Below are 12,994 nucleotides of genomic sequence, written 5' to 3'. Positions count from 1 at the left end.
AGACAAAACCACTTGCTGGCTCACTTTACCATCCTGGAAAGCACTGAAAGAACCTAATTCAGGTAACTACCAGTCAAGACGGCACTTCAGCCATCTCAGGAAGGTGGTATTTTAATCCTAGGGAAAACAATGTAAAGATGATTCCAAATACTTTTATAAAACTCATTTTAAAAGCAACCTATCTTCAACTATTTAGGCTCAAACACCAAAAACAAATGCTTACATTGTTACATTAAACTTCTGGGTTTTAAAAACTAATTATTAAAAATATCAAGAGGAAAACTCAATTGTTAGATTTTAAAAGCCTTGGTTTTAACAAAGGAAATGAGAATTTTGTTTAAATTGCTCCTAGACAATGGCTTCTTCTTAAAAAAAAATTTGTATAATTAGAATAGCTACCGACCTCACTTTAAAAGATACTGGTAAAAGGTAACATCTTGATTGATTGGGAAGTAACAGAATGGTTATTTAATGGTTACCACAAAAGAAAAAAAGAAATGGATTTGAAGCCTACAACAAGTAGAGATTAAGGTGCAACAGCTTTTAGCGGGAGCCAATTGTAAAGTTTTGGAGTATACCCGTGAACTTAACATTGCTCCCCACTAATGTCTTAAATGGCCAAAAAAAAAAAAAAAAAAAGGTTCAGTTTCACTGGATGAAATCACTTCCTTTTCTAAGACCCAGTCAACACATAACTGTTAAAAACAAGTTGCAATTTTGGGGAAATCTGAATATAGACCAGTTATTAGATAATATTAAGGCATTAGGGTCTATTTTCTTAGATGTGATCATTTACACTGTAAAACAGATGCATACTGAAGTATTTTTGAAGTAAAATATCATGTCTGTAATTTACATACTCCAGGAAAAAAAAGTAATGAAACAAATAAAGTAAAATGTTAATAATCGTTAATCTAAAACAAATAAAAACAAGGCAACACAGCTTCATTACCTTTTTTGTCCAAAGTACTAGCCTGAGAGCTTACAAGACTATTTAGATCTGACGTACCAGTAAGGCGCCTCAAAGGCTTTCAGGATATCCTTGGAGAAACATGGCTTTGGAGTCAAGGCGACCTGACTTCAAAACATCAAATCTAGGTTCCCGATTACTTAACACTAGGGGGAGTCATCCAAAAGTTTACTCACCTATAAATCCTAGATATCACTCACCTTGTAAAATTACTAAACTGTTTAAATGAACTAATGTTTGTAAAATGCCTAGCACAGCGCTGATTATAGAAGCTGCTCAATAAAATATTCCCTTCTCCACCTACCTCCTTCACAAAGATAGCACAAGGAAGAAACTGTTTCTGAATTAGTATTAATTAACTGAATTAGTACTAATTAATTGCCGACTAAGCAATTACCTCCAAAGAGTAAAATTTCTGACATCTCCTTGCCGCTCTGAAAACTCTCCTGACTCTACATCCTAACAGTACCTTTCTCTGTAATTGATTACCCTTTGTTTATAACCCTCATTACCCCTCATAATCACAGGATAACTGATTTTCCTGTTTGTCTGTCCCGCTGAAATGGGATCTCCTGTGGGGCTATGTTTCATGCATCTCTGTAACCTCAAATCTATCTGAGCTCCTCATGTAATATAAGCATTTCCATAAATACTTCATCAACAATCACAGAAAGAGTGCTTCCATGCTTCCATGGCATGGGACTGGACTCCACACCCACCCTGCCCTGATCAATGTTTTGTAATCACTAACTCTGATACAAAGATCCAGATGGCACAATGAAGAGGAAAAGCTGAAAGAACAATTAAAATATAGATCAGCATGATCATTTTGAAAGACGCAGAAAACTTGGAAAGATAACTCAAGCCAAGCAAGATGAACTGTAATGAAGTTATCAAAGTAAAATCTTGCATTTAGATTTAAAAACACTAGTCACAAAGTATACAATAAGACTTTTTTTCTTTTAAAAACAAACCAAAAACCTCAAGATCCAAACTAGTAGGTAATATGGCCACTGAGACAGCAAATGCAGTAAACTCAGGCTTTCTTCGTCCTTGAATGGATTAATGATGAGAAAAGAAGTCCAACAGGGAAAGAAAAGAACGTCATAGTCCAAATCAAGAGAGGATTTACCTCTCTCATGTAGTCCTCACTGGCTGGACTATACCTCATATTTGATTTTAGGAATCACATTTTAATAAAAGGCACTTAAAAATTGAAAGAGTAACCCAAATTGTAAAAGATTCTGAAAACACGCTTCCAGAAAGTTATGACTGACTTAAGAGGCAGAAGGTTGTGATATGATCACTCTACAAAGGGCAAGCTGCCAATAGAAAAGGAATTAATCTCATTCGGGCAGCTCCAAAAGGCAGAGGAATGACAGACAGAAGTTAAAGGAAACTGGCTTCAGCTCAATATAAAGAATTAACAATCAGAGGTTATTTATAAATGAAACTAGCTGCTTTGAAAAGTGATGAACTTCCCAAAAATGTTCAAAAAAAGGCACTACATACGAAAAGGAAATTCCTACTGAAGATGGAATGAAGACTGAGTGAGTGACCTCTAAGATCCCTTTCAGACGTAGCAAAGTATCAATATATGAATATTTCACAAATATACACCCAAATTGTATGGAGACAAATGATCATTTCCCCTCACTAGTTAGATTAGAGGCTTGGGTGTATCTTTCTGAAATATTCTTTATGATGCCAAGCAGAAAGTTGGCACTCTGCATGTAATGGGAAAAATCAATATAGAAGGTAATGTGTTCACTGGCTGAAATTATTTCAAGCTATTTCTGGTAACTATATCCTTGCAAGTCCTAATTTGGAGTGTCAAGTGTATTCACTTGTATCAAAATCCACAATTCGTTTGTAATGTACCTTTTCTTTTCCTCATCAGTAACATAAATACGAAAGGGAGAAACTAAAATAACCTATCAAACATCCATTCATCTGGGTATGTCATATCATCAGTAACATTTGTATACTGCCCAAAAGTTTACAAAGGGCTTCCACATACATTATCGTATACACATAGAACTGCAAGATTTGGTTCTCACAATTACTTTATGAGTTAGTAAATCATGTATCATCATACTCATTTTAGAGAGAAGAAACTGAGTCTCAGGAAAAAGGCTGAAGTAAGTTAAACTGACAACTCTGTAACTAATAAATACCCGAAGGAAGACAACAAATCCAAGTTTTCTGACTTGAAATCCAGAATTACATCCCAGTTTAGTGTGTTATCTGTTACATGAAAAGGTCACTGATTTTCTGTTACCTCATACTGAAAGCTGACTCTAAAAGATACCCAGAGATTGATTTTTTTAAAGACGATAGATATGTCCACACTGGTAGTACCCAGGCCCATATTAGAGTGATACTTCTGAACTACTACAATAGCCTGTTTTTAATTTGGGGTTGGGGATGTAAGGATGGAAAGGGAACTAGAATGGCACAGGGACACAAAATATTGAAGACAGAGAGCTGTGGGTCACTCGGTTCTGCTAGTAACTGTAGGCAAGTCATTAAATCTCTTGGCATCCATTTTCTGAGCTGTAAAAAACATGTTAGAAAAGCTAAACTCCTTTCCAATAAAATTCTATGTTACTACAGAATTGGTACATACTATTTAATACATACAACAAACTAAATAAAAACTCTTCAACTAAACCACGTATCAAGAACCTCTTGCTGGGTTGCTTTTAATGTTCCACAGTATTCAGCACAATAAAAGACATACAAAAAATGCTAAATATACTTTTCCTATAAGAAAAGGTAAACTTCAACTTAGACCACCACCAACCCCCACCCCGCCCCAATAAAAGCACAAGAAAAAAAGCTGGGACCAAGTTTGACTTAAAACATGTATTTCTCTGCTTTATGAACAGAAAATTCAATGAGGAAGGTAATTTTAGACAAATCATTTTTCTACCACTCTATCAAAGATGGATGATTCTTAAGATAGTTTAATCTTGTTAACATACTTGAAAGTAACAATATATTCTAAATTTATCAAAATAATTTCCAAAAAAATGTCTAGTCCAAAATTACTTACTATCTGAAGCTTGATTGTTTTCCCATCTAACTCTATAGTTCTTATTTTGAAATCCACACCAATTGTGCTGATGTAGCTTTCTGTATATGTATCATCCTGAGGAAGAAAATAGTTAATGATTAAAATTAATATTCAATAGAGTAAATATTATGCTTTTATCTACAAAGTTGATAAACAAAGTTTCTAAGGCATAACACGTTAAGAGGCATTCCACCCTGCTCCAGTACTCAGTTTATGTTCTGATTACAAAGCACCATTTAACCGCAGTTTCTTAAGATTTTTCCAATAGCTATTTTTTAATTTTTCCAAACATCTCTTGACAAATTCTTTACATACATCACACAGCAAAAGGTTTTATATTTTCAATAATTATGAATGATTTTTCTAACTGCTAATCAGTGAAACTTTTGATCCTCTGCTCCGCCCCCACATCTAATTTATTCACCACAAAGCAATGATAATGTCACTCTCCTGGATTTTTTTAGAAGTCAATTTTATTTTCCAGTTGACTTTTTAAAATTGAGATATAATTCACATAAAATTCACCCTTTTAAAGTACACAATTCAGTGGTTTTTAGTATATTCACAAGGTTGTGCAACCATCACCATATTTAATCCCAGAACATTTTTGTCACCCCAAAAGGACACCCTGTACCCAGCTGGCAGTCACTCTCCACTTCCTCCTCTCCCCTTAGACCCTGGAAACTGCTAATCTACTTTCTGTCTCTATGGATTTGCCTATTCCGGACATTTCATATGAATGGAGTCACATAATATGTGGCCTTTTGTGCTTGGTTTCTTTCTCAGCATAAAGTTTTCAAGGTTCACTCATGTTATAGCAGGTATCAGTAGTTCATTCCTTTTGATGGCTGAGTAATATCCATTCTTCAGTTGATGGACATCTGGGTTGTTTCTACTTTTTGGCTATTATGAATAATGCTGCTATGAACATTTGTATACAAGTTTTTGTGTGAACAATGTTTAACCCAATGTTAAACTTTTAAAATTACACCTGTTTTTCTCTAGTAGCTGTTATGACATTTTACTCAGAATGGAGACAAAACTTTTTTTTTTCCTTTAAGTGAAAATGTTTGTGAAAAGATGTGAACAGAGAGATCAGGCTACCCAAATCACTGAACACTCTTAGCAAGCACAAAGTACCACCTAGGATGTATGCTGCCAACAAAGATGGACCTAAATCTAATCAAACTGAAATCCAGTAAGACAGTACTGTCAAACAGATTTCTTTGATGATGGAAAGGTTCTGTAAACTGTGCTAGTCAATACAGTAGCCACTGGCTCCATGGAGCTAGTGAGAACGAGGAACTGAAGTTTTAATTTTATTCAACTTTAATTAACTTAAATTTAAACAGCTACATGGGGCTAGCAGCTACCATAAGGACAGCACAGCTCTGGGGCTTACTTCCAATTACAGAAAAATGAGGATAAAGGAACAAGTTAAAAGACACTACAAGGAAGCAAAGTGACAAATCTAAAATGTTGGACAATCTACAGGACAACTGCCCCAGTTTCTACAAAAAGCAAATGACATGAAAAATTCATAAATAAAAAAGTGGGAGGTTGGAAAAATTGTAGATTAACAGAGTAAGCAGCAAAACAACCAAATGGAATGTGTGGACCATGTCTGAATCCTGATTCAAATTAACTGTAATCCTGTTTGAATCCTGATCCAAATCAACCAATGCACGTCTGAGAAGATCAGGGAAATTTATTTATTTTGTAAGTTGATAATGGTGTTATTTTCTAAGAAAATGTCCAGCTTTAAAAATGCACATTATAGTATAGAGGGGGAAAATGACACGTTTGGGATCTGCATTACAGCACTCCCAAAGAAGAGAAGGGGAAAAAAGGGTTAAATGAAGCCAGTGTGTGCAAGTCTTGATAATGCTGAATCTGATGTGAACATGGAGAATTAAAACAAAAAAGGTCTCTTAAAAAAAACTGTAAAATGTGATCAGAGAGAATTCCAAGTGGCTAGAGGTAGCTATGTTGACTTACCCTCTTCATATATTCACATTTATGCACATATAGAATCACTGGGTAAAAGGATATCTATTTTTAAAGCACTGAATGCAATTTACAAACTGGTCCTCACCATTACTAGGTACTCATTTTTTAAAAATTTTATTTATTTTTAATTGAGTGTCTAATAAGTAGCAGGTATTACAGAAAGTGGATAGAGAACAAAATGAATGCAATAAACATTCATTTAGCACTTCTACATGCCAAGTGCTTTGTTAGAAATACTGAACTCTTATAAATCCCTAAATTACCCTTACTTGCATGCCTCTGAGCCACTGCATTTGCTATTCCTTTTGTTCAAATTATTAGTGTATCTTTCTGCATACTCCTGTCAGGGACGGGGAAATTACCCCTGCTACCCTTCTTGTGTTCTCATGGCCGGACTAATAATAAAACTGACACAAGACCAGAATAACAGGAGAAAAATCCAGTTTAATACACACATATTGGAGATCATGGAGAGATGACGCTTGGAGAGTGAACAAAGCAGCAATGTTTATATCTTTTACACACAGAAACAATAAATTTGTGAGGAATGACAGGACACAGACACTTAGATTTGAGGTATGCAATTAGTGAGGATCTCAAGCGGAGTTTTGGCTTGAGGTAGTATTGAGCAAAGTTTGTTCATATAGACTTTTCAGCCCTGAGTCCCTGACTCTGGGGATAAAGATGCAGGGAGAACACCTTTCACAGGGGAGATTTACTTCCTGCTTTCAGCAGGAACAGAGACAGGAGGGTGGGAATGCCCTTTTTGCTTCTCAAGTATTGGAGATGCTGCTAAGCTCACAATGGTGAATTAAAATTCTCCCTTAAAAGCTTGAATTTTATTATAGTTCGCAAATGCTGTCAGATATTTTCCTTGAAGTGACAGTTTCGGTTCATTTGAGAAAATGTTTGCCCAATACCCAAGTCTACATAATAGTTTGTCTGTCAGTTGTTCTTTCAAGTAAAAAAAATGGTGTTCAATGAAAAAAGCAGCTAGTTCAGCTCGCAACTCAAACTACACAAGTATTTTTCTTTTCCTCAAGACAACCAACACACTCTAGTATGTAGTAAAGGTGTTTATGCACACTCCTCATTTCTTCACAAAGAATATTCTAAAAAGAACCTCAAGGATCAAGATTTTTAAAAATTAATCATTTTTACTGTTTCATCAAAAACACTCAAGTGAAAGTGGCTTTTTCCCTGTGCTCTGTGAGTGCACAGAGGTAAACACCATGACTATGAGTATAGCTGGGGCTTAGCACTGCCTTGATGTGTGTGTGCTAGGTGCCAGCAATTTTACTCAACACTGCTTTAGTGTCATCAGAGCAAATGTCAACATAGTGGAAAAGGGCAAATGTCTTTTGTCTTAGTACTATTACTAAGTAAGTATTTACTTGGTAAATACTAATAGTTTAGTAGCATTAGGATAATAGCTTTAATCTCATGGACCCCCTGAGAGGGTCTTGATGATCCCCAGGGGTCTTTGGCCCATGATCTGAGGACCAATGATCTAGACAGTGAGAAGGAAAACATGCTAAATTTGAAGATAGTTGATAAAGACTAGGAAGCAGACTGTGGATTCTATTCATTAGGTTGAAAGTTATTTCCCTGTTTGTAAATTTCAGCATATAGAACACTATGCTATTGCCAAAAAACCTTTGTACCAGACCCTGCTTTCTCTTTTTATTCTACTAGTTTCACTTGAAGATTCACTTTCCATCAAGTCACTTTCAACAAGGGCCAAGTATTTTCCCCTTAGCTCACTACCTACGTTGGAATGAAACATTGTTTGACCTCTACCAAGAGTATTAGACACTCTGACTTTAGAACCACACTTTGCTGGATTTCTTTCAAGAGTAACAGCATTTCTTCTATTTAAGAGTTCAAGACATCTGTGAGGATGTACACTTGGAGGCTTTAAATATATAAATTCTGGAAGGATTAATTTATTCTGAACAAAATTGTTTAATCTTTTGTCAATCTAGAAAACATACATGCATAAATTTCTTTAAAGGCATTTCAATTTCAACTTACTGCAAACCTAAGAAGGAGGCAAGACTTTCCAACCCCAGAGTCGCCAATCAGAAGTAACTTGAATAAATAATCACTGCAAAAAGAAAAAAAAATCACATTAATAAAAAGCATATTGCATTGTAAGTTCTACAACAAAAACACAGCCAAGACCAACGGCACACTGAGGAAGACTAAAGCCCATGAATGGCTTAACAGCAGCCAAAACTGCAACCAGCAGAAGTTTTTTTGATGAATCACTGAACATGACAGAATTATGTAAAAGTAAGATAGGCAATGCCACCCTTAATCTCTGAGATCGGCCAACTCCTACTTCCAAGGAAAGAATGCAAGGAAACATAAGTGACGTGCATTCTTTGAGAGTCTCAAGAAACTTATGCTAGATAAATCCCACTCCTCTGCAGTTTTAGAATACAGGGAGTTAACTTTCCATTGTTCTTGCCTCTTGCCAATAAAACAAATCTCTCCTTCAAATTCCAAGATGAAATCATTATTCCACAGCAATCCTCAAACAAAGGAGCTTTTATGATCCTTTCCTAGCATCCACCTGGAATTCTCCCCTTAAAGAAAAAAAAGATCATTTAACTTCTGAAAGCCTGTATTATAAATATTTTAAGGTGGAGATATGGTAAAATCAAAGGCTGTTCATGCAAATCCACAACTTTACCAACATTCTAAACTTGCAGTAAAGCCTATTTCAGAGAACATTGACAGCTAGGCTCTGTTTATGTACATTTTACCATTGCCGAGTCTAACTCAAAAACGATCCCCAGTGACTCCCTCATGGACCTGAAGAGGAGAGACTGTCTACCTATGGTCTCCAAAGGAATCATAGATCCTTCCCAACTCCGAACACTTCTTTATGTTCTTTTAAGCAATTTCAAAAGGACAAAAAAATCCAGAATTTACAAATATTTTTTCAGTAAATAAGATTTTCAATTCTTTTCTTTGCGATTTAGCTTTTTAAAAATGCTACCTACTTAAGGCGAAACCCAAATATCCACGATTTAAATTTAGATTACAATTATCATATTTACATGTAAGATATAAAACTTTCAGAAGTGATAATCTGTGTGAATATTCATTGTTACCTAGGTTTACATAGTCATATGTATTACTTAAAACATATCTTTTTAATTTTACCAAGTTACCATAAATATGCTTATTGTCCCTAATTATAGCCAAAGGAAAGAATAAAAAGAAATCCAAAGTGCCCTAGTCAGCAGCAAAATAAAGGTCACATAAGAAAATAAGAAGCTTTTAAACAAGTCCTCAAGAAGAGGATTAAACTAAATAACATCCCTTCCAGGGGCTGGCCCCGTGGCCGAGTGGTTAAGTTTGCGCGCGCTCCACTGCAGGCGGCCCAGTGTTTCGTTGGTTCAAATCCTGGGCGCGGACATGGCACTGCTCATCAAACCACGCTGAGGCAGAGTCCCACATGCCACAACTAAAAGGACCCACAACAAAGAATATACAACTATGTACCAGGGGGCTTTGGGGAGAAAAAGGAAAAAAAATAAAATCTTTAAATAACATCCCTTCCAGTCTGAGATCATAAAGAAAAAAAATGAGGAGGGGGATAATCATTGCAAAAATTTACCCTTTATAAATGATACTTAATATCAAACAACTTTCATTAGGCAGTGAAGCTGCCGACTGACTCTAGTACTACTGATAGCTTCCTCCTTAATTAGATCAAATAAATTCTTAAGAATGCTGCACACTGACATTAGCAATGAGTATATGTTAAAATTTACATTTCAGTCAGCAAGAATCATCACATCATTGATACTACCATAGTTACTTAGTTTTTAACAGAAATTTTTTTTTTTAATTTTTTTAAAGATTTTATTTTTTCATTTTTCTCCCCAAAGCCCCCCGGTACATAGTTGTATATTCTTCGTTGTGGGTCCTTCTAGTTGTGGCATGTGGGATGCTGCCTCAGCGTGGTTTGATGAGCAGTGCCATGTCCGCGCCCAGGATTCGAACCAACAAAGCACTGGGCCGCCTGCAGCGGAGAGCGCGAACTTAACCACTAGGCCTCGGGGCTAGCCCCCTTTAACAGGAATTTTGACACAGTAGATGCCCTGAATTTACCAATCTCGCTGAACACAGTGCGAGGCATCCAGTAAACACTCAATAAACATCCCTTGAATCAGCTGTACTGACCTGTCACAACAAAGAACAGCAGTGGGTCGCAGATGTTGCCTAACGTAGCATTCATTACCTTAAAGATCAATTTCTCTATTTCAGAGTAACCATAAGGCTTGAATAAACATGAATTCTTCCTAACTGTGTTACAAATTACATTATGGTTTCAAGAAATTAAGTCAATTTTTAAAAAATCACCTTTTTCAATTATCACATTCTTTTTAAATTTTACAGAATTATTTCAAAACTATTTATGTGTTTCTGACAGTTTAAAGTTCACAGCCATTATAAACAATATGAAGAACTGCGCACTCTTCTCTGCAATGAGATAATCATTGCTAAAGAAGACTATTTTGTTCTCTCCCAAACCATCAGCTTTACTAACATGACAAGAGACATGGAGAACGGCAAACAAAATCTAACTCACAAACTTCTTCCCCTTATTGAATACACACAGCTGGAGAGTGTGATCAACAGTATGCTACTTGCATTGGAACATTTTAAATTATCACTACCATAGTAGCTTATTTCTAAACTATTAATATACTGAATGTTCAAGAGAATTCAGAGATTTGAGACTGCTTAAAGATATTTCTGTAACTGTAATTTACAAAACAGAACACAGTAAGAGTGTTGACAGAAAATATGCAAATCTAAAATTAGAAAGCACAAGGTCAGAATTTTGGTACAAAGAGTCAAGAATAATTTAGCAAATGGTAAAACTTTAAATGAATTTTTTCTTTTTCCCTCAAGAATTTGAATTAAGTTTTCAGTATACAATATAATTTTGACTTAAGTGAAAAAATTGCATTATGCTAGCTGAGAACTCTATAGAGTTATAATTGTAATCGTCATTCTCCTAAATTAAGACTATCTAGTAAATCCTATCCACTATTTCCAAATCAGAACTTACTGAAGTCTTTTTCATGCGTAATTTACTATGACACTTCATACTTTCTCCCAAGAAGTTGGAATCTGTTTTTCAGCACTCTTTTTTTTTTTCAGTGTTGAGGAAGATTTGCCCTGAGCTAACATCTGTGCCAGTCTTCCACTATTTTGTATGTGGGTCACCACCACAACATGACTGCTGATGAGTAGTATAGGTCAGTGACTGAAAACCAAACCTGGGTGGCCAAAGTGTAGCATGCCAAATTTAACCATTAGGCCATGGGGCCAGCCCCTGCACTCTTATTTTTGACTTATCTGTGAATGAGAAGATAAACTGACTTATTCATCTGTATATCCAAAATCTAGCATTGTGCCTTTTAAAAAGCATACACTAAAAGATTAGAGGACATTTTAATTTTGTATTTTTAATCAGGCCTCTTTCATTGTGAGATATATACAAAAAATATCTATGGCCATCCTCGATTAATATTTTGGGCAAAATGGAAAAAAATGGATGGGAACATGGCATGTTAAAAGGACATAGGAGGGACCGGCCCTGTGGCTGAGTGGTTGAGTTCACACGCTCTGCTTCGGCAGCCCAAGGTTTCGCCAGTTCGGATCCTGGGCGCTGCTCATCAAGCCATGCTGAGGTGGCATCCCAAATGCCACAACTAGAAGGACCCACAACTAAAAATACACAACTATATACCGGGGGCCAACCTGAAATTTCTCTCGATAGCCAAGGCAGAACAATTTGAGCCACAAAATAAACAACCATGTACTGGATTATAACCCAAAGAATAAAATAAATATCCATGAGTCCGTAGTACTGGTATAAATCATTAAATAAATAAATAGCAGAGAAGAGACAATCTTCCTTATAGGATTCCAAATAATACACATAGAAGGAATGAGAGAAAGAGAAAATCAGTGGTAGAGATCACCACAGTAATAACTGCCACTGGCAAGATCCACCAATGAATACTAAAACTAGTGAGTGAAACTTTGAGAAACAGAATATCTGCATGCCCCCCAAGTATGTACCCCAAAATATTTATTTATTACTGTGGTGGTCTTAACATATGCCTAGAAATTCTTTGAATACTCCTCCCCCTAGGAGATGGAGCTTAATTCCCTTCCCTTGAGTGTGGGCTCTTAATGACTGGTTTCTTAGAGTATGGAAGGGAAAAATACTAACTTTAAAATGGGAGAAACCTGACAGATGCTAATTTTGATAAATGTAGCACGGGATGTAAGCTTAACATTAGCTTAACATCTTAAGTTAGGTGAAGGGTATACAGGACTTCTCTGCATTTTTACATTTCACAAGAGTTGTATTTTCACAACTCTTCTGTAAATCTAAATTTATTTCAAAAAGGTTTTTAAAAAAACAAACTACGAAGACATTAGTGAAATGAGCACAAGCTGGCTTCTCATATTTTTTAAACATAAGAGAGACATACTCTGTGTTTTCTCAAGTTAAACAGTTAAGGTAAGACCGACAGATCAAGGCTGGATGGAAGGGCAGACTCAGGGGAATTAACAGGCTTTTAACAACTGGATGGTAAGGTGTCAAAGAGAATAATAAGTAAAAACTTATTTTTTGCTATCAGTTCCTCCTGTGAGTCAACTCTTGGTTTACTTTAGCAATACTGGAGATTCTCTATTTCCATTATTTATGATCTGAACATATCTTGAGACCTATGCCATTTCTGCACGCAAGCACTAACATTTCCTATACCTTCAAAACAGTCACGTTTATGAAAGCATGAAACAACATTCTTTAAAAAAGTTTCTAAAACAGATTTTAGTTCAGAATTCCATTTATGGAGAATGTTTTCCTTTTTATGAAGTTACCAAACTGT

At 35.8% G+C, this 12,994-nt stretch overlaps 1 protein-coding gene across 2 annotated transcripts in view; it reads right to left on the bottom strand.

Annotated features, from left to right (window-relative positions):
* Nucleotides 1-12,994, bottom strand: part of RAB1A (RAB1A, member RAS oncogene family) — a 28,222-nt gene that overhangs the window by 3,478 nt on the left and 11,750 nt on the right. For both annotated transcript variants that reach the window (XM_046662733.1, XM_046662732.1), the window contains exons 2-3: nucleotides 8,094-8,166; nucleotides 4,029-4,124 (exon numbers count right to left, since the gene is read on the bottom strand). In XM_046662733.1, the coding sequence (XP_046518689.1) occupies nucleotides 4,029-4,124; nucleotides 8,094-8,166 (169 nt within the window). The remainder of the gene's footprint in view (nucleotides 1-4,028; nucleotides 4,125-8,093; nucleotides 8,167-12,994) is intronic.

Source organism: Equus quagga, chromosome 5, assembly GCF_021613505.1.
Source record: "Equus quagga isolate Etosha38 chromosome 5, UCLA_HA_Equagga_1.0, whole genome shotgun sequence".
NCBI classification, from domain to species: Eukaryota; Metazoa; Chordata; class Mammalia; order Perissodactyla; family Equidae; genus Equus; species Equus quagga.
The sequence above is the reverse complement of the archived record's forward strand: the minus strand, read 5'-3'. Positions and strand labels throughout refer to the sequence as shown.